This window comes from Episyrphus balteatus, chromosome 3 (assembly GCF_945859705.1).
Source record: "Episyrphus balteatus chromosome 3, idEpiBalt1.1, whole genome shotgun sequence".
Classification (NCBI taxonomy): domain Eukaryota; kingdom Metazoa; phylum Arthropoda; class Insecta; order Diptera; family Syrphidae; genus Episyrphus; species Episyrphus balteatus.
Genome location: NC_079136.1, coordinates 75,290,644 through 75,314,875, shown reverse-complemented (window position 1 = coordinate 75,314,875; position 24,232 = coordinate 75,290,644). Strand labels below are relative to the sequence as shown.

Genomic DNA, 24,232 nt, shown 5'->3' with positions numbered 1-24,232 from the left:
ATAAGAATCAAGGATCAAAAGAATCTATACAAAAAATTGGTTGTATTTACGTTAATAACCAATAATTTTTCTTAGAGCAATCTTGATCTTGATATCATTAGATTCAGAGCATCAAAAAATAACCTAAAACCATGTGTCATATGATTATATTCCACAAACAATTTTTTTCACTGACTAGTTTGTTGGCCTTCAGCCGAGGGGCGTACATACCATTAGGGCAGTGATGCGGCCCCTAAGGGATGTCACGGCCCCAACGAGAAATTTTATGTAGTAAAGAAATTCTATGAATGATATGTAACTCAGCAACCAAATCTCTAAGAATCTCTAAGGTTTCATTTATGAATAAAGCTCTAAAAGTGACATTTCTTTGTATTTTTTTTTTCGGCAGAGGTTAACCTTGATTTTTTTTTTCGAAAATCCAAAAAAAAGATATGTCTAGGTACCTATATAACTTTTTTTTACCAAAATGCATAAGCCTCTTTACTGTAACTCATATCTGTAAACCAAAACTTGTTTCGAGACTTTGGTCCGCAGATATCTGCCGAATGCAAGAACAGAATATATTTGGATGGAAATAACTCAGCAACCAGACCTTAAAGAAACTTTTGGTTTTCTGTTATGAATAGAGAGACCTTTCATTTGATATCTCACTCGATGATTTTGGAAGACATTTTTTAAAATGAATTGTTTTCGGCAAGGGGTTAACCTTGATTTGTTCTTGAAGAAAGAAAAAAATTATATTTTTTTTCTTGAATAAATAGGCCTGTGCACTGTGAACTCTTATCTGTAAACCAAATCTTGTTTTGAGACCTTGATTCACAGAAATATCTGGCTCCGAATACAAGAAAAAAATATATTTGAATTCAAATAACTCAGCAACCTGACCTCAAAGAAACTGTTGGTTTTCCAGTTATGAATAGAGCTTAAAGAGAACATTCATTTGATATCCCACTCGATGATTTCGGAGGAAATTTTTTAAAATGCATTTTTTTTCGGCAAAGTGTACCTTGACTTTTTCTCGAAAATCCTTTAAAAAATAGATTTGTAATTTGTTCACTCAAAATTATAAGCCTGCTCATTGTGAACTCATATCTGAAAACCAAATCTTGTTTCGAGGCCTTGATCCGAAAATATTTGCTTCCGAATGTTTGAAAAATTTCTATATAGGTACTTCGATTGCGAATAATTCAGCAACCAGGCCTGCAAGAAACTTTTGGCTTTCAGTTATGAATAGAGCTTAAAGAGACCTTTGATATCCCATTCGATGATTTTTGAGAAATTTTTTAAAATGCATTTTTTTCGGCAAGGGGTACCTTCATTTTTTTTTTTTTCGAAATCTGGAAAAAAAAATTTGTGTTTTTTTTTACCTTGATTCACTATACTAAACATGTTAGAAACGTTTACGAAAACAATGTTTGGATGCAAATAACTCAGCAACCAGACCACCAACAAAACTTATGGTTTTCAGTTATGAATAGAGCCTCACTTTATTAATAGAAAGAAAATTGTTTTGCCCCAGGCGGAGCTTCGGCAGCTCCACGTACGCCTCTGCTTCAAAACTCTTTTCCACTCAATTTTATTTTAGATTCTTTTAATCTTTGCTGCCTCTCCTCTGAATCCGGCCCTGCATCTATCGCTAATACATAATCATACATCATTTATTATGGCAGTATTGAAATTTTAATTTTAATGATGAAAGTGTAGTGTTGATCAACATAATGTGGACTCGGCTTAAAATTACGCAGATATACACTTTTTTTATGGAATTTACTAGGGATGAAAACAGGCTTAAGTCGATTGTGTTAATTGTCTTTGTCAGTCACAATGTTCGTTTACGCGCTATACATTCCATAAATGTGATATAATATCAATTCCATCACGGGGTCATTTTTCTTAAATGTTTGTTTGAAAAAAAAAGAGCACATAGTCGAACTCTTAAAAAATATACAAAGTTATTTAAGGTTAAACTCACACAAACGTAGTTATATAAGTTTTTAGTTTTAATTGGATTCTCCGTTTTTTTTTTTATAACCCTTTTAGTGCGCCTTAAGGTTTTTTCTGTACCCTTAATATGTATATTTATATAAACACAGTGCGAGCTTAAGGGAAAGAGGAAAGAATTAAAAAGGCGATTTAATATTCACGTCTCTGTCATAAACTTCAACTTGCTGCACATTTTCAAGCTCCTCTCAAAATTTGTAAAAAAAATGTTGTTTTATGTCAACTTAAAAATAAAATAAAAAAGAAAACCATTAATTTAATGTTATTTTATATTCATTAAAAAATATAGTCATTTTCCATGAGTGAATTATTGAACTTGTCATATAATTCAAATCGAAACATATAATTTTAAAAATAAATAGTTTGCTTACAAAGAAAATAAAGTGTACATTAACGAAAATAATTAAATAAATTAAATCTTACTAACATAAAGTAACAGACTAGTTGTGACGTTAATTAAAATAAATAAAGTGATGTGTACAATGTGTAATGTACAGCAGCGAAGCAATGTTAGAACTACTTAACAGTGTGTTTTGTTTGTTTGTTTAGTAATCTTTTTGAAGATTATGTATTATACCCATCGCTCCAATATTTTATTAAACAGTAAAATATTATATATAAAATGTGATACTTCAACGTACGTAATTGTATGATGAATTCATATAATTTTTATAAATATTTTTTGTTTTGTATGTAATTTATAAAACTGTTATTGTTATAAATAATTATTTTGTATGCTCCAGTTAAATAAGTTGACTTGCTCTAATTTTGTATAGTTTAAATTTCAAAATTATAATAATCAAAGAAATTGTGTAAGTACATAAAAATAACAGAATGTTATTATTATAGATATTCGTATTCATATATTTAATTTTATTTCATAAAAATCTTTGAAATATTTTGTACACTGAAAAATAATTTGACTAAAATGATTCTTCAACAAATAGTTAACATTCAAATTTTGCTTATTTTATATCGTTTAATTGTATTGGATTTTTGGTTTTTAAAAAAATTCTTTGTCATCTTTTTGTTTTTTAATGTATGAAAAGTAATGTTTCTGATTAACAGAGGCTATAAGCATCAGAGGCTAAAAATCAAAAAATAAAAAGGCCGTTCTTATTATTGCGGTTATTTTTTTTCTCAGAATTTTGCACACCTTGTGGAAAATCAAACAAAAAACTAAATGAGCTCATGTGATGATCCTTTTTCAAAAAATAAATGAAGTGGTTCACATAAAATCTTATTTTTTAATTTTTTTTTTGTTTTTATTAAAGAGAACGATTTTTGTAATTTTTTTTTTTGTATTCAATGTTTACCATAGAGAAGCTAATCTTTCTTTAATTTAATTTTTTTTTTCAATTAATATTGTATTTTCTTAATTTGGAATTTCCTCAAATATTATAGTATTTTTAAATAATTTTCTTTTAAGGTAATTTACAATTTTTCTTTTGAAAGGAAGGCCAAAACGCGAGTATATCGTCAGTAAAATTACAGTCGCTTTCCAAACTTAGTTTTTATTTTTTTACTATTTTGTATTTACATATATTTGCTTAGTTTCTTTGTTTTTTTTTTTTAATTTTTTTTTTTAAGTTTTTGGACGTAAGCACACTACAATTTTATAGGAACCACACACGTTGTTGATTTATTTTTTTTCTTTTCAGTCTGAATTTTTTGTTTTCAGTTTAACAAATTCGTATATCTACACACACATATTGACTATGAGTGTGGACTAACCACAACATATATCATATCTAAATAATGCCTATGTTAATGATTGTAATCAAAAATTAAACTCAAAAAAATAAATTAAAAAAAACTTATTCCAATTGCTCCAGAAAATTTGGTGATTTGAAATACTCTGGTACAGGATCATCCATTCGAGATATAATTTTGTATATTGATTTTTTCCACGATTGTTCAGTGTCCTTGCCACCTTGAATAGCTCTAAAAAATTCACGCAAAGTTTGTTCAACAACAAAACGAAAGTTCGAAGGAACCTAAAAGTAAATAAAAAATGTTTAAGGTTAATAAGACGTACCTATGCTTTATTCATAAGAATTTATTATTTTATAATTAGAAATATTTGCCGCAGCAGGTCTATATCGAAAAAGATACAGTGATGCATAAAAGTTTGCGAACAGCGATGAAGTATTGAAATAAAAAAGCTTTTATTCCACTAAGGGTAAAAGATTATATTATTTTGAATGGTGTTCAAATGATATCAATAAAACTATAGAGCTTGATTTTCAACAAAATTAACTTTAAAATTTCAAAAAAATAAAATAAATAAAAATACTCTATTTTTGTTCTTTAGAGACTAGTATGGCCCAAAAAGTTATGTTCAAATTAAAAAGTAAGATCATTTCTAAAAGTTACCCGTTAGTACACAATTTTTGGTAGCTCTTTTGATAAAATAAGAGGAAAAATAAAAATTACTATAAGATCCAGTACACTCTACTATAGCTCCTGAAGCCAGAACTGCGACCTCAAAATTTTTGAACCTAACTAGTCTAATTCGTTTGTCCACCTTTTGTCCATATTCACCCACCCATAGGTATTTGTTTAAAACCTTCAAAATTTAAGATTGACGTATAAAACCAATTTCAGTAGTTTGTCCACCTCGAGTTCTATAATTATACCACTTATTATCGTTTTTCTACCCTCCGTTTAGGAGAAAAAAAAAAATTGCACTGATAAATTGAAAATCCCCTAAAATCCCCAAAAATGTACTGCTCTCGTTTTGTCCACTTTGAGTTCTTTACATGTACCAAAAATCATCGTTTGTCCAACATGTTTAGGAGATATTAAAAAAAAAAACAAGTTTTTTATAGCAACTCTCATACAAAATATCATGTCGTTTTTCTAAAATCCTCAAAAGTTTTTTTTTTCAAAAATTCAAACAGCCATCGTTTATCCACCTATAGAAGTTGAAAGGAATCAAAAATAATCCGTTGTATACCTTATGCTTTTAGGAGATAATCAAAATACAAATTTAAAAAAAATTCCGAACAAAAGTTACGTATACACCACAGTGTATTTACTGAAAATTTCAAAGTCCCTAAAATCTCCAAAAATTACATATATCAACCTCGAGTTCTTTATGTATTAAAAAATTAGTCCTTTGTCTAGTCTACATTTAGGAGATACCTATTCAAAAAAACAAATTTTGTACTGAAAATTCCCAACAAAAATTTCAAATGCCTGAAGGTCTAAAAAACCATTTTTTGTCCCTAAATCCAGATTTGAGAGATATATTGAAAAAATCAAAGCATGCAGTTTTAATATTCCTATTCAAAATGCCCTGCAAAACGTATTAGGTAACGAGAAAAATATTATCTAATTTAAAATTAGTAATTTTGTATTTTTTTTTGTGAAAAAGTGAATTGAAATGTAAAAATCTGTAATTTTTCTAAAACACAGAAACCAAAAAAATAAGTTAAATCAAAAATACGTATAAAATTATTTTATTTTTTCTGTCTAATAGCATACAAATTATTTCAAACACCTTTCATGCTGATTTTTGGTGAATTATTTTCTCAATCATAGAATTTAACGGTTTATCTTAATCAATCTTGTTTTGTTAAGAAAATAGCTTTTTGACCTTTTTCTAAATTGACCTGTGATCCTAGACTAAAATAAGTTGTTTTAGTCATATGAACAATCATAATATGAGGAATAATTTTTCCAAATTCGAGCTTAATACCAATAATAGTTTTATTTTTGTACAGGGTCATCCAAATCTAAAAGTGCTAATTTCTACTAACTACGCATATTATTAAATGCTAGAATTTTTCTGAAACGAGTTTTATATTCAATAAGTCAAATTTCTATTAACTTCAAAAAAATTTAATTTAAAGGAGAAAAAAAAGATAAATTGTTGCAGATCAGTTCATTCAGAAATGATCTATAATCTTTAATACATTTTTAGAGTTGGTTCTAGAATTATCTTTCCGGTCAGCATTAATCTTTTAGTTATACTTGAAGCAGAAACTTCATAAGGAATTTCCTGTGATCACAAGGTTTGAAGCAAAGCCCCTTTTATTTTAATAATAAAGCGATAAGTGCTATTGTTTTTTGAGCTGTATAGAATGTGTTAAGGATATTGGAGAAATCAAAAGTTCTGTTCAAAAGCTCCGTTAAAAACAAGACTGTATATTTTTCTAAAGGGTACATTTTTGTTTCGAGTCAAAAAAATTTCGAGGTTTCAACCAAAAGCAACATTGCGATGATGGAGAAATCCAAAAAAGCCCGTCTGTATGTGCATCATATTTATACTTCCTAAAACGGTGCACGTTTTTTTCTTAAAAGTTTGGTGCAGATGATTTTTATAGAAAGTTGATTTTTGTTGCAAATATCGTGTTATTGCAATTTTTTCGGAAACGGTTCCAACGATTTCGATCATTAAATAAGTAGACACCTTACAAAACGGCCGCTGTTTATTCCTGTGGTGTTGGTATCACCCGATGAGGTTTGCGAATTAAATTAATTAAAGAAAGGATTTTTAATGAAGGTTTAAAAAAATGATTAGATGAGGCGCAACCTTATTACAAAGTTCATCTTTCTTCCTTCCTGTGACAATGGCACTTCTATTTGTAATTATCCAATGATTTTGATAAAACTTTGTTTAACAAAAAAATAATGGCGTTTATTCGAAAATTGGCTGTCCGACTTTTACCTGAACCAGTGCTACCATAAAGGCAGGACGGGAGTCTTCTTGTCGGAATTCGCTGCTGATGAACAAACCAATGTGCAGAAAATCTGATTTATCCAAAAAACAAAAAGATTTGGGCTGCCTTGGATTCGAATCCCAGACCTCTGTTGAAAAAGATATATCGTTCAACGGTTTAACACGCTGAACTGCGTATAGCCCTGAGTGTAGCTGTCTTAAGTTGGGCTTAAAGCTTTTAAGATGAGATTGCAATCTATAACACATTGCTAAGAGCCTCAGGCGAAATGAGTTACAAAAAAAAACATATTTCTCTGTTATGCTTTGTTTAGCAAGCCTACAGTGTTATAAAGGGGGAAATTATGAGGGTTCTTCAAACGCACAGATTTTTGAAAAATTTTAGTTCAGAATTTTAAGTAGTGATATTTACTTTTATACCTCTATGTGATTATTGCGATTGTAATGCAGGTTCAAAACTCGGTAAAGCTCGCTGTCGCCACCAACATGAAGATCTTCACAATTTTTAATTCCTTCTGTTACGGCTTGTCGAGCATACTTCTCCATTTGTATATAGTAAAATTCTCTGCAATTATAAAGATAAATGTTTTATGTAGTTTTTATATAAAAAAATTAGCAAGAAAGTTTAAAAAAAATATTAAGTAATAAGAATTAAGGAAATAATAGTACCAAAAACGTTAGCTTTTTTATTTGTAATTTATCTTAACTCCTATTAACCTTCTAGACTTAAACCCCTCGAAATTGGATTTGAATTAAAGATATGAGCTCATAATAAAAAGGCCTATGTATGCACCCCCAAATGCTAATTTTTTTCAAACCTGCCTGGTTCGATTGTACGAAGATAGCCCGGAATTTCTTAGTTCTAAAATTATAACGGATTTTTTTTTCACCTCAAAAATCACAAAAAAAATTTTTGTATTCAGTGTAAAAATTTTTGGTTTTGCACTGTGGTTCGTTTTCCCAATGTTAGTCTATATTTTTTTTATTTATTCCATTATTTTTTCAAAAGATACAACAAAAAACTTTTTTTCATATCAGAAACCGAAAAAATTATTGTTTTGTTCATGTGAAAAAATCGTAAGCAACCGTGGTTTGTTTGCCCAAGGTTAACCCAGGATAGCCCAACTTTTATTTTCACTATTCTACACTTAGTTTAAGAATTATAGAAGCATTAGTTTTTATTCACCTCACAAAAAAAAATATTACGTATACACCATAGTGACCTTTTTAATTTATAATTTAGAAAAAGTAATTCCACTGGTGTGGGCATTGCGCCTCAGATTTTATTTATTTGATTTAGAATTTTTACTTGATTGAATGTAGTCCATATAACATTCCTGTTAAGAAGCTTAAGTGGATTTGTTTCATCTCACCTTTAAAACCACAAAATACTAATATTTTTTCAAGTGTAAAAATCATTGATTTTTTGGTTCGCAATATAAGTACCTAGAAAAGCTACATCCTTAGTAAAATCTATCCAAACATTTTTCAAAAGTAACAACAAATATAAAATGGTGTGTGACGTGATTTCTTTTTCAGTACACGAATAAATTTTTTTAAACATTTCTCAACTAACCTTGGTAATAACAACAAATCACATCACTTTTCTTCGTTAGCCAACACTTACTTAAAAAATTATGACAAAAAAATTTTTTTCAAACTACCAACCTCTTAAAAATCGAAACCACGGTTTTAAACTAACGATTTGTTCACAGGAAAAAATTACAATTTCGGTTTCTCATATGTTGTATCTTTTGAAAAAATAGTGGAATAAAAAAAAATAAAATTTATGCTATATTGGGATAACAATGAGCAAACGAACCACAGTGCAAAACCAACAATTTTTACACTGAATTAAAATAAAAAATATTTTTTTGTGATTTTTGAGGTAAAAAAAAAAAAAAATAATTCCGTTATAATTTTAGAACAAGGTAAAGGTGGGAAATCGAACCAGGCCAGGCAGGTTTGAAAAAGAAATTAGCTATTTGGGGTGCCAACTTCACAATGCCTATTTTTTTCAGAGATTTGCCGAAAAAAATGCATTTTAAAAAATATCTTCAAAACTAAACTTAGAATAATGGACTAATCTCATTTGCTTCTAAATACCTATTTTAGAGCTTTCATTTTGTGATTTATTACCAATTATTTTATTGGTAGTCCATATGACACCCTTATTCTAGACAAGGAAACTGAGAAAAGTGCATAATTAAAAGAAAAAAAAAAAAAACATCACAATATTTATAATAATGTTATATGAAAAGAGAATAACACATTTGGAGCAGTTCACTTTAAGCCCTATTATCGCCATTATGCCCTGACAATGATGACACTTCTTTTTGGTGTGGAAAATGAAGGAGTGAAATCAGAACGGTGAAAAGCATTCAAATTTTCTCAACTGTTAAATTTTCACTTGAAGCTGCTTTTCATAGGTATGATGTGACGAGTGAAAAAAAACCAAGTGTTTCTTTTTATATCAAGTACACTGCAAAATGATTGCTAATTAAGATTAAATATATATGTTAGCTTAGTCTTATACCCATTCATTTTATTATACGATGCAGGTTCATGAGTATAGAGACACATTCAAATTGTATGGCATAATATGTAAATTAGAAGAATAGCTCATACCTACTTGTAATGTATACTTAAGTAAGACTTTCTCAATTTATAAAGAAACATAATAAGAAAAAAATTATTTTTATTAGCTAAAGGTACTGAAAGAACATGTAGGTGAATACCTGAATACCTTGTTAATTTTATGCTTATCATCACTGTCAATTGTTTTTCATACCGCTATTTGTTTAACTATTAAAAGAAATATACAGGTCTGTTTATAAAAGATGCAAGTAGGTATTACATGTACCTAAATGCTAAAAAAAAAATGGCAAAACCTAGCAGGTAAATAATTTATCGTTTTCATTCAACACATAATAGACAAAAATATGTAGGTATTAATTGCTTTCTGAACCCATAAGATATGAGTTGCTGTAGTAATTTCAAGATATGCACCTCTACATTAATGCATCTTTGAGAGAAAACTTCGAATTTTCACTGCACGCGCTGGTTTTATGTAAGTATTAGCGAGATTTTTAGGAAAATCCTTGTTTCCAATCCATTTTGTTTGGTTTTTTTTTTTTAATAAACCATTTAATCTTTTCCCGTTTTGATTACAAGCACCTATTTTAATTTTTAAATTATTAAATTATTTAAATTTTTATTCAAAAGCAATACTAATTTTTTTTATAGGTACCTACAGGGTGTCACGTAAGGAGGTAATGAAAATTGTTTGGCTGAAGTTTGGGTATATTCTAATAAAAAAATTGTTCTAGGGTAAGGCACTATCTGCAAAGTTGATATACCACTTAGCAATGATGTGAAAAAATGTATGAATGTAAAGTCATGTTCAAAAGGACAGTGCACTAAAAAAATGATAAATTCTCAAGTAGCACAAAAGTCTAAAAAACACCAAAATATTTGGTGTATTTTTTGCACTTTCGTGATATACATTTTGAATATAAAAAATACACCATTTTCTCGTATATAATAAACTCCGGTGGTTAAAAAAATATACCGATTTTTGGTGTATAAATGGCGCTAGTGGTATATTAAATGATCTGGTTTTTGGTGAAAATTATCCCTTTGAAATTGAAAAATACACAATAAATCTATGGATAAAATACACCATTTAAATTATTCTGATTTAAAATCTGAGCCAAAGTTTATTTTTTACCTCAAACAGTTTGATGAATTCTAATTCACACCATTTCTTATGAAATAAATGAAAATGAATTTTCATTCACTTTCATAATATTGCCATAAGAAACTAATATTTAAATATAAATTTGTTTGCCAAATTTTAAAACGAAACACATTCTAAAAATCGAGCGCCTCAAAAATGTCAGTGAATTAATGATTTTTTTTTTCGATTTTAAAAATCAAATTTTCAAAAATTATAATTTTTTTGTTGTTTTTACATTTTTTAGAAGAGTTCTTTTATAATTTAATATACCGAATCGAAAAAACCAAGAATGCGGGATAATTAGGTCGATAAATATACTATTATAGTAAAATAACACTGGTCAACAAAATTTAACTTTTTTTTGCCACAAGAACCAAAATATACTTTTCTAGTAGTTTTTGGGGTGCTGAATCCGAATCTGAAGTCAGAAAAATTTGATTAGCCTTCGTTTTTGAAATATTACCGTTAGAAAATGTAAAAAACGTTATTTTGGCTGTTTTCGAGGTTCTTCTTTTATGTGGGGTAATTCATTATAAACAATTTTGTAACGTTTATTCTAAGAACAGATATTCTTCTTTCAAAAACTGTTTAAATTTTCCCGATATCTCTTTTATTGCTCGAGATATCTTAAGTTTCATTTAATAAGTCAAAGAGAAACTAAACTTAATCTAAAGTTTAAGTCACTGGTCACAGATTTTTTGCTACAAGAATCAAAATATACTTTTCTGAAGGTTTTCGAGTTGCTGAACTTAAATCCGCAATCGGAAAAATTCTATTAGCCTCCGTTCTTGAAATATAACCGTTATAAAAAAAAACCCTTTTTTGCATTTTATAACGGTAATATTTAAAGAACGAAGGCTAATAGAATTTTTCTGATTGTGGATTCGAGTTCAGCAACCCAAAAACCTTCAGAAAAGTATATTTTGATTCTTGTGACAAAAAAAAGTTTAATTTGGGTGGCCTGTGTTGTTTCTGATTCAAATACCGCTACTTAAATTTTAAATATCTCGGACAATAAAAGAGATATAGGAAAGATTTAAACATTTTTTGAAAGAATAATAGCTCTTATAGGCACCGTCACAAATGTATCCATAATTAATTGCTCCACATAAAAACATAACCTCGAAAACAGCCAAAATTACGTTTTCGACATTTTCTAACGGTAATATTTCAAAAACGAAGGCCAATCAAATTTTTCTGACTTCAGATTCGGATTTAGCTACTAGAACTACTAGAAAAGTATATTTTGGTTCTTGTGGCAAAAACCTTGTTGACCAGTGTAATTAATCGCTGTCTTCTTTTTTTAAATGGCGGCCATTGAAAAATATGTCGTCTCCCAGTTATGCATTCTGGTAAATTTAATGTCCACAGGGTGTACTTCCTACACCAAAGAGAGTGTACAAAATATACCGTTTTGGTTAATTTCAGAATCGAATAATTTTATGCACCATTAACGGTATATTATAAAAACAACTGAATATCGGTGTATTTTTTGCACGGAACCTTAAAAAAATGTTTAAATTTTTTACAGAAAAGACAGTGGTATAATTTTTATACCAATAATTTTGAGAAATACACCATATTTTTTCAATTTCCTCAATTTTACACCAAAATTAATGAATTTACACCAATTTATATACCAGTGTGCTACTTGAGTGCAGAAATCCAAAACATCAAATTTAATTACCGCTATCCCTATTCAGTTTGACTGTATAAGTTAGTTCTATGAGAGTAATTCTAGTCTACTTGTGCTATTAGTCCATTCGTTTTGGCCGCCATTTCGTTTTTAACCGTTTTGCGACTTTCACTTGTAGTTCTGATTATATTTTGGTATTAAAGAAAAATATTATGAGAAAAAGTTATAGAAAATTGTATTTCCCTCAAAATATTTTAGGTTACTTTTTTCTTTAAAACCTACCATTTAGATCGCTTTGGTCTTATATTGACCATACCTTATTTTAATCTTTTATCAAAAACTTGTTTTTTTTTTTTTTAATTAAAGAACTTTTTGAAAATCTTTGTTTTATTCGTTTATGTTTTTTTTTTGTCCCAGTTACCGTTCCCCCTCTACAACGCATTTTAGTTCGAAAAATCAATTGAAAAAAAATCAAGTTAATACAGGGTGATTAGGGTTACTTTATTGGCTGACAATAGCAAAATGTAAAATGAATGATTTTATTTATAAGAGCAGAATTTAAAAAAATGTAGTGGACCGATTATTTGATTTTTTTTTTGGGGAAAATTTTCATCGTTTACTCAATCAATTGTGATTGATTTTTCCAGTTAGCAGAGATGATGGTGACACCATTGCTGGTAAGCTTGATCTTCGTTGGTACGAAATGGAAGAAGTTCAACTGAAACCAAATCAGTTCATTTCGTTGATATGAACTTTCCCATTACCAATAATCAGCAACTCCTAAGGGACATCTACTCAATTCAACTCACATGCTTGTCAAACGTGTCATCACCTAAATTTTCTTCATATTTTCTACACATTTGAGGCTTTCCATTGTAACGTACATGAAATTTTTGTATTGTTTGTGGTGTTTGCAATAGATTTTAAGTGCTATAACAGTTTTTAGATCGATTTAGATATTAAGAATTAATTCTAAACCGTCCCTTCTATGTAATGTGATATCTCAGTTCTATCGGACTCAATCGGTCTCAACTAATGATTTTTGCGGTCGCTGATGTAGCTGATGTGTACAGCTGTGGACAATAAATTAGAAACACAAATTGATTGTATATATTCTCAAAAGAGTTCAGTTATTTATTAAATAACTTTTTTATTTGTAAATAGAATGTTTGGTTTTTCTTAATAACATAATAATAATATTTTTTTATTCATATAAGAATTTTATTACATAAAGGTGCTTTTGTGGTGGACATCTAATTAGAAATGAAAATTCTTATCTTATCTAAATCTGTGGTAATAAGTTAAAAGAGCTTATGTCAACATAAGTGAAAATCAATTTTATTTGCTTAACATGTTCACCTTTTGTTCAGCTTTGTTTTATGCTGGGTCTCATTTCTCTCCGCAAAATATAAACCGTTAAATTAAAAAAAAATCATAGTAGCTTAAGTCTTTTTGGACAAAAACAGCATTTGCAAAATAGCTTATGTATAAAATCGTGCAAATCTTAAAAATAATACACTTTTTTAAATAAGCTTAAGTCATGACATAAGCTATTATGACAATTTGAATTCAAATATATTCATCGCTTAGGTCAACATAAGCTATTTTAAACTTGTGGTCGAGATAACCATTTGTGTTCTTATGTCGACTCAAGCCATTTTAAAAAAAATGCATTTTGAACCAAACCCAATTTTGCAAAACAGCTTAAGTAACATACGCTGTTTTGTTCATTGAAATGTCTGCAAAATTGTATACTTAAGTCAAAGTATTTTATTTTTTTAAATGTAACGGCCGTCCCGAACGTTTTCAAGAAAAAATATACATATGAAAATTAAGGGTATAACAAGCCTGTACCCAGAAAAAAAAATTGTTGGTTTAGCGGCAACAGTTTAAAAGTAATCACAAAAAAAGTAAAAAAAAAAATCTGGTCCACAAACTTCATTTGCTTATACTGAAAAATGATAAAAATAGACTTAAGCTCTTTTAACTTATTGACACAGAAATATTTCTGCATTTTAAGATGTGATATGAGCTTAAAAATTCTTTTAATAAAAACTCTTTATTTTTATTGTTGCTTTTCAATAAGAGCTTATACACTAGTCCAAATTATTAAAATTAAAAATTATTATTATTAAATACCGTTTAAATTTTAGATAAACAAAAAGAATGAAAAATTTTCCAAAAACTTTTCTTTGGTTTATCTAAAATTTAAACGGTATTTAATAGTAGCTTGAGTTGAGACAAGAAAAAAATCGTACGGAAGGGGATCATCGATTCCCAGTGGCTGCCAGTTTTTTTTTTTTTTTTACTAAAATGTCTCCACGTAAAAATAAGAAGATTTTCCTCTTAAATTAAATGGATTGCTTTTAAATTTGCACATTCAAGAAATTACCTAAGAAGTTTTGTCTGAAGCAGAAATCCGCTTAATTTAATACAGAATTCGCTTTTTTAGGTGGTCTTTTTTCTCCTTGTGTTTATTTTTTTATAGTTAAAGTTTGAAACTATATTTTATGGATAGCAACTAATTCATCGGTCTTTTTTAATAGAAAACTTGTACTCGGACACAAACAAAATCTTTCTTAGAATATTAAATCCTAGGCAGGCTTTAGGCCTTTATTGAATCTCAAATTCTTCGTCGAAGTTTCGAACGTGTCTAAGTACATCTTCAAATTCTGCAAATATTAGAGTCCTGAAGAAGAACGTAGACACGTTTGAAACGTCGACTTGAGATTAAATAAAGACCTTTAAACCCGCTTGGGATTTGTTATACATATTATTTGACTTGCTAGTGTATTTTTTTCATTATATTAAAATTTTAAAATTGCTGGATTCCCACAAAATCAATCGTTTTTTCCTTTGTCCCTTTCGAGGTCAATATTCCCACGATTCCTCCTCATAGCCTTCGTACCTACCTTCTGGCGCCTTTCGTGAACAATTAATGTGAAGAAAACATGGTAACATACATATAAATAGGTCCGTTCCACACTCAGTTTGCAACTGCCGAATTTAGTAATATTTGGTTATTTTTGGTCAGAGTCTGTTCCCAACTTCAAAAATTGTGTAGAAGAGAGCGCTCACGAGAGAGTAAAAAATTTCCCCACCCTGACAAATTTAGCCCAAAGAATTTCTTCCGGCAGAAATATGAGTTCTGTCAAATGAAAAGTTGACTTATGTCAAACAAATAAACAAAAAAAGAAAACAAATCAAATTGTGGCGATTTTTAAATAGAATCGCGTTTACGTGTTTTTTGCATTAAAAAAGTGTTAATGTTTATCGAATTAAGCATAAAATATGAAATTGTGTTGAATAATGCTGTTCAACTTGTTCCAGACTTTTTGAAGGTCTTTCGTAGTTTTATTTCCTTCAGAGAGAATTCTCTCCCAACTCTCATTAATTTGACAGACTGCCTAATTTAGTGCACAAAAAGTCTGGAACAGACCTAATAAAGCCTTACTAAGAATACAACCATCTTCTATCTTATTTTATCCAGGGCTGTTATGATTTCAATGTCGAGGGGATCATTTCTTTGCCCAGCAAACATTTTTGTGAATGTTCACTAAACATTCAATACCCAGCTCAGCTACAAACTCTCTTATAAGTAAAAGGGTAGAAATGGTACTTATTATGTTTTATTATTTCTTGTTTTTGATTTTACGTTGTTAAAATTCGAAAATCGTCTTCGGCGGCTGCACTGCTATGTGATTTACTAGCTATAGTGTGAGCATGAGCAATATGAGCATGAAGTCAGAGAACACCCTTATTATTATTATGTCCTAATAAATTTTTGCTACGTTTACATCAAGCGAGCTTGATGAGTTGGCTTAGCAGATACCTCCAGTGTTGTGTATTAATATGAGTGTGTTTGAACGTATGTATGTGATATATACTTAATTCTAATAATCGCCATATTTATATAGTATTAGTTATGAAAATGTATTAGAGATAATTATATGCAGCCGATGCATACAATTAAATAAATGTAGTAGATCTACTCCTTATGAAGGAAATTGGCAACCCTGTATGCAATTAATTCCTGTTGAAATACATGTTTTTTCTAAGTCCAAACCGAATTGTTTACCTTTTGTCATCGAAAGTCATTCAATTGAGAGAGGTTGTTCTTGTTTTTGCTTTTTTTTTCTTTTTTCCATTTTCTATAACGATTGTTTGAAAAAAAAACCAACATCTGCTCATAGTATTTCTTAATCTTAACAACACCTTTTCTAAGGGTGATCGCGCCGTTAAATGTGCACTCAGTGTAACTCTAGGTACCTAAATATTTTATGCCATCTTGATTTTTACTTTTATTCTGAGCACCTGGAGTTGGAAACGTATAATACGCATATTTTCAAGGTGCAGTACTGAGCAGAATGATGCATTTTAATCCCGCATCGATTTTACCCTATTCGCATTTGAACCACCAGAGGTGCTTTAAGGGTATGTTTTGCATTATCTGACATAAAATTCAAGTAAGCTACTTACAAGCATTAATACTGTTCCATAGGGTAGACTGTAGATACAATTTTTGTTTAAGGGGTTAGTTTTAGCGATCAGAAAAACGGATCAGAAACATCTTTTAAATCCGTAAAATTTAAGGTATTTCTTTCAATTTTTAAAACAATTAACACACTACCTGAGAAAACATCAATGAAAGAATTTATGTTTTTTTTTTATTAAACAATTGTTTATTGTTGTAAGCTGGCTAAGCATTTAAAAAGAGTCAATTGAGCACTTTGGAATAAGAGTACGAAATTTATATAATTTGCACTGCTCAATATACAAATTATTTTCAGATTTAGGTCCACTATGAATTTCTTCCACTAGTCATTAAACTCAGAATTTTGTAAAAATAAACAGTATCAATAATTTGATGCCATTTTTTTTTTAATAGATAGAGCTACATTTAAGCTCCCATACAGAATTGTCTCAAAATTTTGAAGAGTTAAAATTTATTTATGAATTTCACCCGATTTCGGTGCAGATTTAGCTAGAAAATCATGCATCGTTTCAAACTATACATTTTTATCTGTCAAAACTAAGCGGACGAAAAATAACTCAAGAAAAACGTAGAAAACAAAAATGTCAGCTAACATTTAGAGCGATCTGCGTACTAGGATTAAAACACAAATATATGTTTCAATTGTTTTTGACATGTTTTAAAAGAGAAAAACGTCCTATGTTTTAAGAAAAAAATAATTTATTTTTATTGGAATCTCTTGATAAAAACAGAAATTTTGTATTGCAATATTTGATTTTCTCTAAAAGTTCGACACACTAGAGACTAGACCTACAAATATTTTGATTTTAACCTTCAACAAAAAAGGCAAATTAATGAAGAAAAATAACTATATTAAAATGTTGAATTAAAAAAAAAATGTATTTATAGTTTTTTTTTATAACAATTTTGAGTTTCAGGACCAGTGTTCCAAAAACACTACATTGAATTTATTTGATTTTTAAATTAAAGATATAGGCATAAATTTTATACTGTAGGTGTTGCCGTACTGTTAAATTTTTTTTTATATTTAATCAATCTGTCAATAAATTAATAGGGACAGTTAATTTTTTCAGTATAATTTGTATTTAAATTCAAGTTCTGGAAAAATATAATAATGTTTTTTTTAAAGCTCAAAATTCTGGCTTTAGTGTTGTTAGTGTTGTCGTTGTTTTTAAATATCCCCACCTTTCCTAAACGAATAAAGGTAGACCCTATTATCCCATAGTAAGAACCAAACTTTTGAAAATAAATTCTTTTTGTTCACATTTTTTTTTTCTTCCTAGTACGCTGATCGAGTAAAATTTCAGCTGCCATACAAAAATATCACAAAAATTTAGCCGACCTTAAGGTCCATTTTCTTCACTCGGAGTTGAACATAACTTGAGAATTTTTAATATAAAAATTCTCAAGTTTTGTTCAACTCCGAGTGAAGAAAATGAACCTAAATTTATTTAAGGATTTCAGGTGAGTTGTGCGCAGATTCAGTTAGAAAATCACACTTTCATTTCCAATCATAGAGCTATGGTGATAGGGCCAAACGATAAGCAAAAAAAAAAAAAAACTGCCAGAAGTTCAATAACAATCCAAAAATCGATTTTTTGACTTAACTCCTTTGTATCCGGCAGCAAAGAAAAATAAAACAGAATAGGCACGTTCCATATGCTTGTTTGTTTTTTTTTTCTTTTTTTCCGTAAAGCTTGAATATGTTACATCTCATATTTTCGAAATTACCCAAATCTAGGTTATCATTGATTACAATTTTTAAGCTGTCTTAAATTAGAAATATAAAAAAAAAAATATTTAATTGTTATTGACTTACCGAAAATTTGAAAACCATTTGACCAATTGTGCTGTGTTGTTTTTGTTAAATTTGATGTCTGGGAAGTACATTTTTAGAACTGCTGAACTAGGATAGCGCACCCAAAAGAACATAAGTTTCGCCTTTCGCAGGTGCATTGGTGTTAATGTCGATGAGTGCAGTGGAGTTAAAGAATCCGATTTGCTGTTTATTGGAAAAGATTGAAAATTAAATCAATAAAATGGTTATGGTTATGTTATTTAATTTTGAAAATAGATAAAAATTATTTAAATTTCATACGAACAATTGTGAGATCATGTAAAATCGAGTCGAATTTCGAGGATACATATTATGTAAAAAAGAGCAAATTACGAAAATAAAATTGATAGGCCCGATCTATTTGTCAATTCTTAAGTCGCTTTAATAGGTGCGAGGTGAGAAAGGAAATATACTTAATTTTATTGGAAGTATAGGAATATTTCCACAAAGTTCGGAAATTTAAGTAATATAAAAAGAAAATGTTTTTTACTAAGAAAGTTGAACTTTCGAATTTAAAAAAAAAAAATTTTTTAAACTTACATTATTTGTTGTTTCAAAAAGGATATCGTTGGTTGAATTCCGTCAAATTGCATATCTGCCGAGTTGCACTCTGAATTACGATCTTGGTTCTCCATTGCCGCTCGCAAATGCGCACTATAATCAGGTGAGTTCCCATGATGTGCTGCCGCTAACAGAGCAGGATGCAGTATTGTTTGTGGATGTGGTAATGGTGGCGAATCCCTGTTTTCTAATATACCACCAAGACCAGGTGGGCTCGATGACATTTTAATATGTTGCATTTGTGCAGCGGCAGGTGGTAGATGTGAATTTCCATGTGGTCCGTGATGTGGATTAAAAAACGGACTATATGGTGAAAATACTTGAGACTCATGCAACGAAGGATTTGGTATTGCTACGGATGTGGGTAGGGATACTGACATCATTGGTGGCGCTGGCGGGTGGTATGGGTTTGCACGCGGTGATGAACTTTTCGATGGCGTCGTACTTGTCAGTGCTACACTTATATTACTGTTACTAACAGGTGGCGTTTGATTCATGTAGGTATTTTGTTGAGAGCTTGCATTTTGTACGTGATTTGAATCTGATGTTAAGTTGTGTGGACCAGTGTTAGGACCGAGAACACCATCTTGTGCTAGTATTCGACTTACAGTTCGTGGAGTAATCCGAGTATCAGTGACTTTGTGACGTTTTTTCTTGGGGGTTACAACTAGGCTTAGTGCTTCATTTTGTTCCACATTTTGTTCCCTGGGTTCAGATATGCAGTAAGGATTCATTGTTGTTGTTAGCGGTCCACTGCCACTTCCTACTATCCCAATCGAATTGTAGAGTGAGACTGCTGCAACAGAACTCATACTTTGAGGTGCTTTTGGTGCCTGAAATATACCCGCTGAGGGTGAAGATCTTAAATGAGGTGGTTGGAAGTTATTATTACTACTACTTTTATCTGATTGATTGCAATTCATGCCAGTAGCATGCTGCACTTGCATTCCCATTCCTGATGGTGATGCGAATGCCAAGTTACTACTATTCGTTCTTGGTTCAGCAATATGAATACTACAATTATTGCTCCCACTCGCATTTGTAAAATGATTTGTGAGAACTGAGTTAGACGGATGACTACTGATTGTAGAACTAATATTGCAAAGACTACTATTTGTTGGAATTGATTTTTTTTTACTTGAATTAAGAATTAAACTATTACCTGATTGAGTGCTGATCATATTACTGCTTGACGTATTTACTACAGATGCTGATACAGTGGGCATAGAACTAGAAAACAATTGATCTGCTTCTTTTGTACGGGGAGATTTTCTGTCTAGGATTTGTGAAGCCATCATAAGATCTTTGTTCAATTGATCAGCAGCTGCTGCAACAGATTGTGATTGTTTGTTGAATAGTCGGCGTTGATGGACGAACCTTGTTACAATTGTATCTACCAACGCAGATAAGGATGTAGTTATTTCAGACTTTAGAACATCAGCTAGTCCTTCTAGATCAGAGCCGGACATTCGCACCGTCGAAGAGGAATGTGATCGAAGCATGTTAAATTTTTCAGATATTTCAGATTTTATTGAAGATTGAGTTGATGTGTTCGTATGCATTTGTTGAGGTTGCTGCGTTCGTTGGTGCGAATGGGAAGCCAATAAATGATTCCCAATTGAAGCAGCTTGTGATTCGAAAAGTCTAACATCGACTGGCTGATGCTGATGCTGATGCCGATGCTGCTGAGCTTCTCGCTGCTGATTAAGCTGCCTTTGATGGTGCTGTTGTTGTTGTTGTTGCTGCTGTTGTTGTTGCTGCTGTTGTTGTTGCTGCTGTTGATGCTGTTGTTGTTGTTGCTGCTGCTGTTGTTGTTGCTGCTGCTGTTGGTCTTTTTGTGTTTGTAATGCTTCCTTTTGTTCCTGCTCAAATTTTCTTTGATTTTCAGTTCTCTGCTTTTGTTGTTGTTCTTTTTGGTGCTGTTGTTGAAGTTGTTTTTGCTGTTGCCTTTCAACAGTTTCTTTAGCTATCCGAACTTCATGCTCCAGCAAGAAATGCTGACCTAAGTACATCGCTGCTGCATTACTTATAGGAGGTTGCGGTACATGAGCTGGATCATCCGGAATATTAGGTATTTTTTGTAACAGGGAACTTTTTTGATTAAATGCCTGCTGCAGATGCGATTGTTCTACTATTGGACAATGTGTCTTCGCAGTAATCATCTTGCTCATAATTTGGGCTAGCATAGGAGGAGTGTTAGCAATCGATGGTTTTATCGTCGACGCATGTCTTTTAGTTTTCGGCGAATATAAAGACGGCGAAATCGATAATGGTCTTTGAATTGACGTATTGTGTGTTGAATTCGTTAGCGATAACGCTGGTGATATCGCACAATCGTTATCCACACTGTCGCTAGCTGTGTCATCGACTTCTTGACACTCAGACTCCTGTTCCATTCGTGAGCATAATTGCACATATTTTTGCTGCATTTCAGCTAGTTGTTCTTGCATTGTTCTTAATTGTGATTTTAATGCATTTTTTTGTACACGTTTTTGTTGAATTTGTGGTGATTCGGTATCTTCCTCTTCATCTTCTTCAAGAATCAAACTTTGCATATTTAATCCAAAGTTGAGTCCCGCAGCAGCGGCCGCATATCGTTCCATTGCGTGCTGCTGTGGTTGGTAAAGCTTTCGTTTCTTACATCCATTTACTTGAAGATGCATTTGATGATGAGAGGACGGACTAGATTGTATTGAAGAAACAATATTTTCAACCCGCGCTCGTTTCATATCCAAAACAATGGGCTTCAATTTTCTACTTGGTTTATTTGATAATGAATCAGTATCCTTACCAAGTTCTTCACCTTGGTCTTCTTTTGCACTGTCTAGCATCATGTCATTTATATCCGAGTTACTTGGTGACCCAATCGATTCTAGATCCGACCTCGAACTCAACACCATCAATTCATCTTCAAACAAATCTTCAGTTTCTTTTTTAGTCTCAATATCACTCATTAAATGGGATTTATCCATTTCGAAAAAATTTAGTTCTTTCATTTCATCGGAAACGGCAATATTTTCATCTGTATCTAAATTTTCTGAAGTTTTTGCTTGCCTTATTGTATTTCTACTAACACGACCACCACTTTCGTTATTATTGTTATTATTGGTTTCTATATTTAAATTACAATTATTGTTATCTCCAATGCCTGCAGCTGTTGTTGGCATGTTAGGTTCGGATTTAATTTTAACATCAGAACAGCTTCCCAAAGTGTTCATAAGCTCGCCAACACTACCTATTAAATTACTTATCGCTTTATTACTGGAAGAGTGCGCACTGTTATTACTCACTCCTGAAACTCCTCCAGTTGAATGATTTTCACCACCACAAGTATTGCCTAAATTTCTGTTAGTACTACCATTATTGTTGTTATTATTATTTGTTGCACTTGTATTATTCTTACTACTTTTACTGATGAAATTATTATCTTGAGAAATAGCATCATCACTGCACCCACCACTACCACTAGTTTTATTTTGTTTCATATTTTCATTTTTACTATGTTGATTTATAACCGATCGCAGTTCTTGATCAAGTGCAATCAAATCATTTTTGCCTTGTAAAATATTCCGAAGCATATGGTGAGCTAAATTATTTTGTTGTTGCTTATTCTGTTGTTGAGTTGTCACTGCTGGTTGTTGTTGCTGTTGTTGCTTTGGAGATACAGATTCACTTTCATTCAAACGTTCACAAACTTCTTTTTGATTATTTATAATATTTTCCCCTGTATCTACAGGCGTTGAATTCGAAGAAGAAATAGGGTCACTTTTGTTGTTATTTACAACACTTCCACCACTACCACCACCACCACTACGAGCACCCGCGTTATTCCCAATAGCACTATGTGTCATGCAGTTATTACTTAATAGCTTTGAAGAATTAAAGCTCGAATTTACGCTAGCACTTAATAAGTCTGCACTTGTTGCTGATTCCATTGCAGCCGTTAACATTGCATTATCAACTAAAGATGTTGGTAAACCACTAGTAGCATCTTGTGCTTGTTTCATTTGTCGGCCCAATATTTCATTTAACATTTTTGCTGAACCGAAACCGTTTGGACCGAACAAACCACCAACGAAGTGAGCCGATTGCGTTTGATTTAATAATGTGCCATACAGACCAGCTGCTGCCGCGGATGCACTGCTCATGAATGAAGACGGACGGAAACTGAAATTGGGTATTGACGAGTAATTACTATTCCCTGACTCACCGCACCCGCGTTGTCGATTGCACTTTTTATTTTTGATACTAGTACTACTATTACTTATGATACTACTGCTATTACTATTGCTGTTGCTTATTATCAAAGAGTTTAAACCAGAGCCGACGATATTTTTTTCAGAACTATTTGTGTTAATAAGTAACTTATCATACAACCCAAAGCACTCTGTGTCCTCCTCTGATGACATCATAAGATGAAACCCTCTTTATTGGCCTAACCACCACTTTCTGATTAGGGAGTGGGGATAGTATGGTTGTGTCTCCTTCTCTTTCTTTATATTCACTTACTATATGCGTGCTGTTTCGAATATATTCTTCTTATACTGTTTTTGTTGGTGTTGTTGTTGTTGGTTTTTTTTTTTTTTTGTTGCTTTTTTTTTATAACGAATCTTATCCAAAAAGTAGAATTAAATACAAAATAAACACAGGAAGAAAAATAAAAGAAGAAACGTATTGGTGGTTGGTTAAACAGCTAAGTCCAAATGAGTGTATACCCTCTCTTCCCTTTTCGGATGTTAGAAGAGTTCAGCAACATTTGTTCGTTGACTTTACTTCCAATGTGTGCATATTTCCAGAATATGTGTGTATATCAGTTTTAAATGTGGCAGTTGGGTACGATACGACGTACATAAATGCTTTCTCATTATATACTTTATCGCCCACAAGTTTATCAACTGAAGTAATAGCGTATACATATAATTTTTTGTATCACATGCTCACAGAAATTTTTAAATAATAGGGTTGTTGCAGCATTCTTTTTTGATGTGTGTTATAAGTACTTTTTATTAAAATGTTACTACCAGTGCCTTTTGGCGAATTTCTCCTTCGCAGCAAGAAGCAGAATTCGCCGGCGGTTCTTACTTGCGGCCTAGCCAAGTTTTCAGCTTGCTTCTTTTTCCTTTGTACACACATATGACTGCCGTTTTTAATGCATTTTTTGATTCCCAAGTTTGTGTATTCCCCTATATTGACAAAAAGCCGAAGAGAAAATGAGAAAAAGAAAAGAAAATATTAAAACATTTTGAAGAAAATAGAAATAGGTAGGTATATATGTATGT

General features: G+C 31.0%; 1 protein-coding gene across 8 annotated transcripts in view; it reads right to left on the bottom strand.

The window, feature by feature from the left end:
- Nucleotides 1–3,555: 3,555 nt before the first annotated feature.
- LOC129913043 (homeobox protein prospero) overlaps nucleotides 3,556–24,232 on the bottom strand; it is a 99,575-nt gene continuing 78,898 nt past the window's right edge. For 6 of the 8 annotated variants that reach the window (XM_055991400.1, XM_055991405.1, XM_055991404.1 and 3 more), the window contains 4 exons: nucleotides 18,933–24,136; nucleotides 18,375–18,557; nucleotides 7,106–7,250; nucleotides 3,556–3,998 (listed from right to left, as the gene is read on the bottom strand). In XM_055991400.1, coding sequence (XP_055847375.1) covers nucleotides 3,819–3,998; nucleotides 7,106–7,250; nucleotides 18,375–18,557; nucleotides 18,933–23,365 — 4,941 coding nt within the window. In that variant the 5' untranslated portion in view covers nucleotides 23,366–24,136 and the 3' untranslated portion in view covers nucleotides 3,556–3,818. Of the gene's footprint in view, nucleotides 3,999–7,097; nucleotides 7,251–18,374; nucleotides 18,558–18,932; nucleotides 24,137–24,232 lie in introns of all 8 variants that reach the window. The other 2 variants (XM_055991408.1, XM_055991407.1) reach the window with 2 other exon arrangements.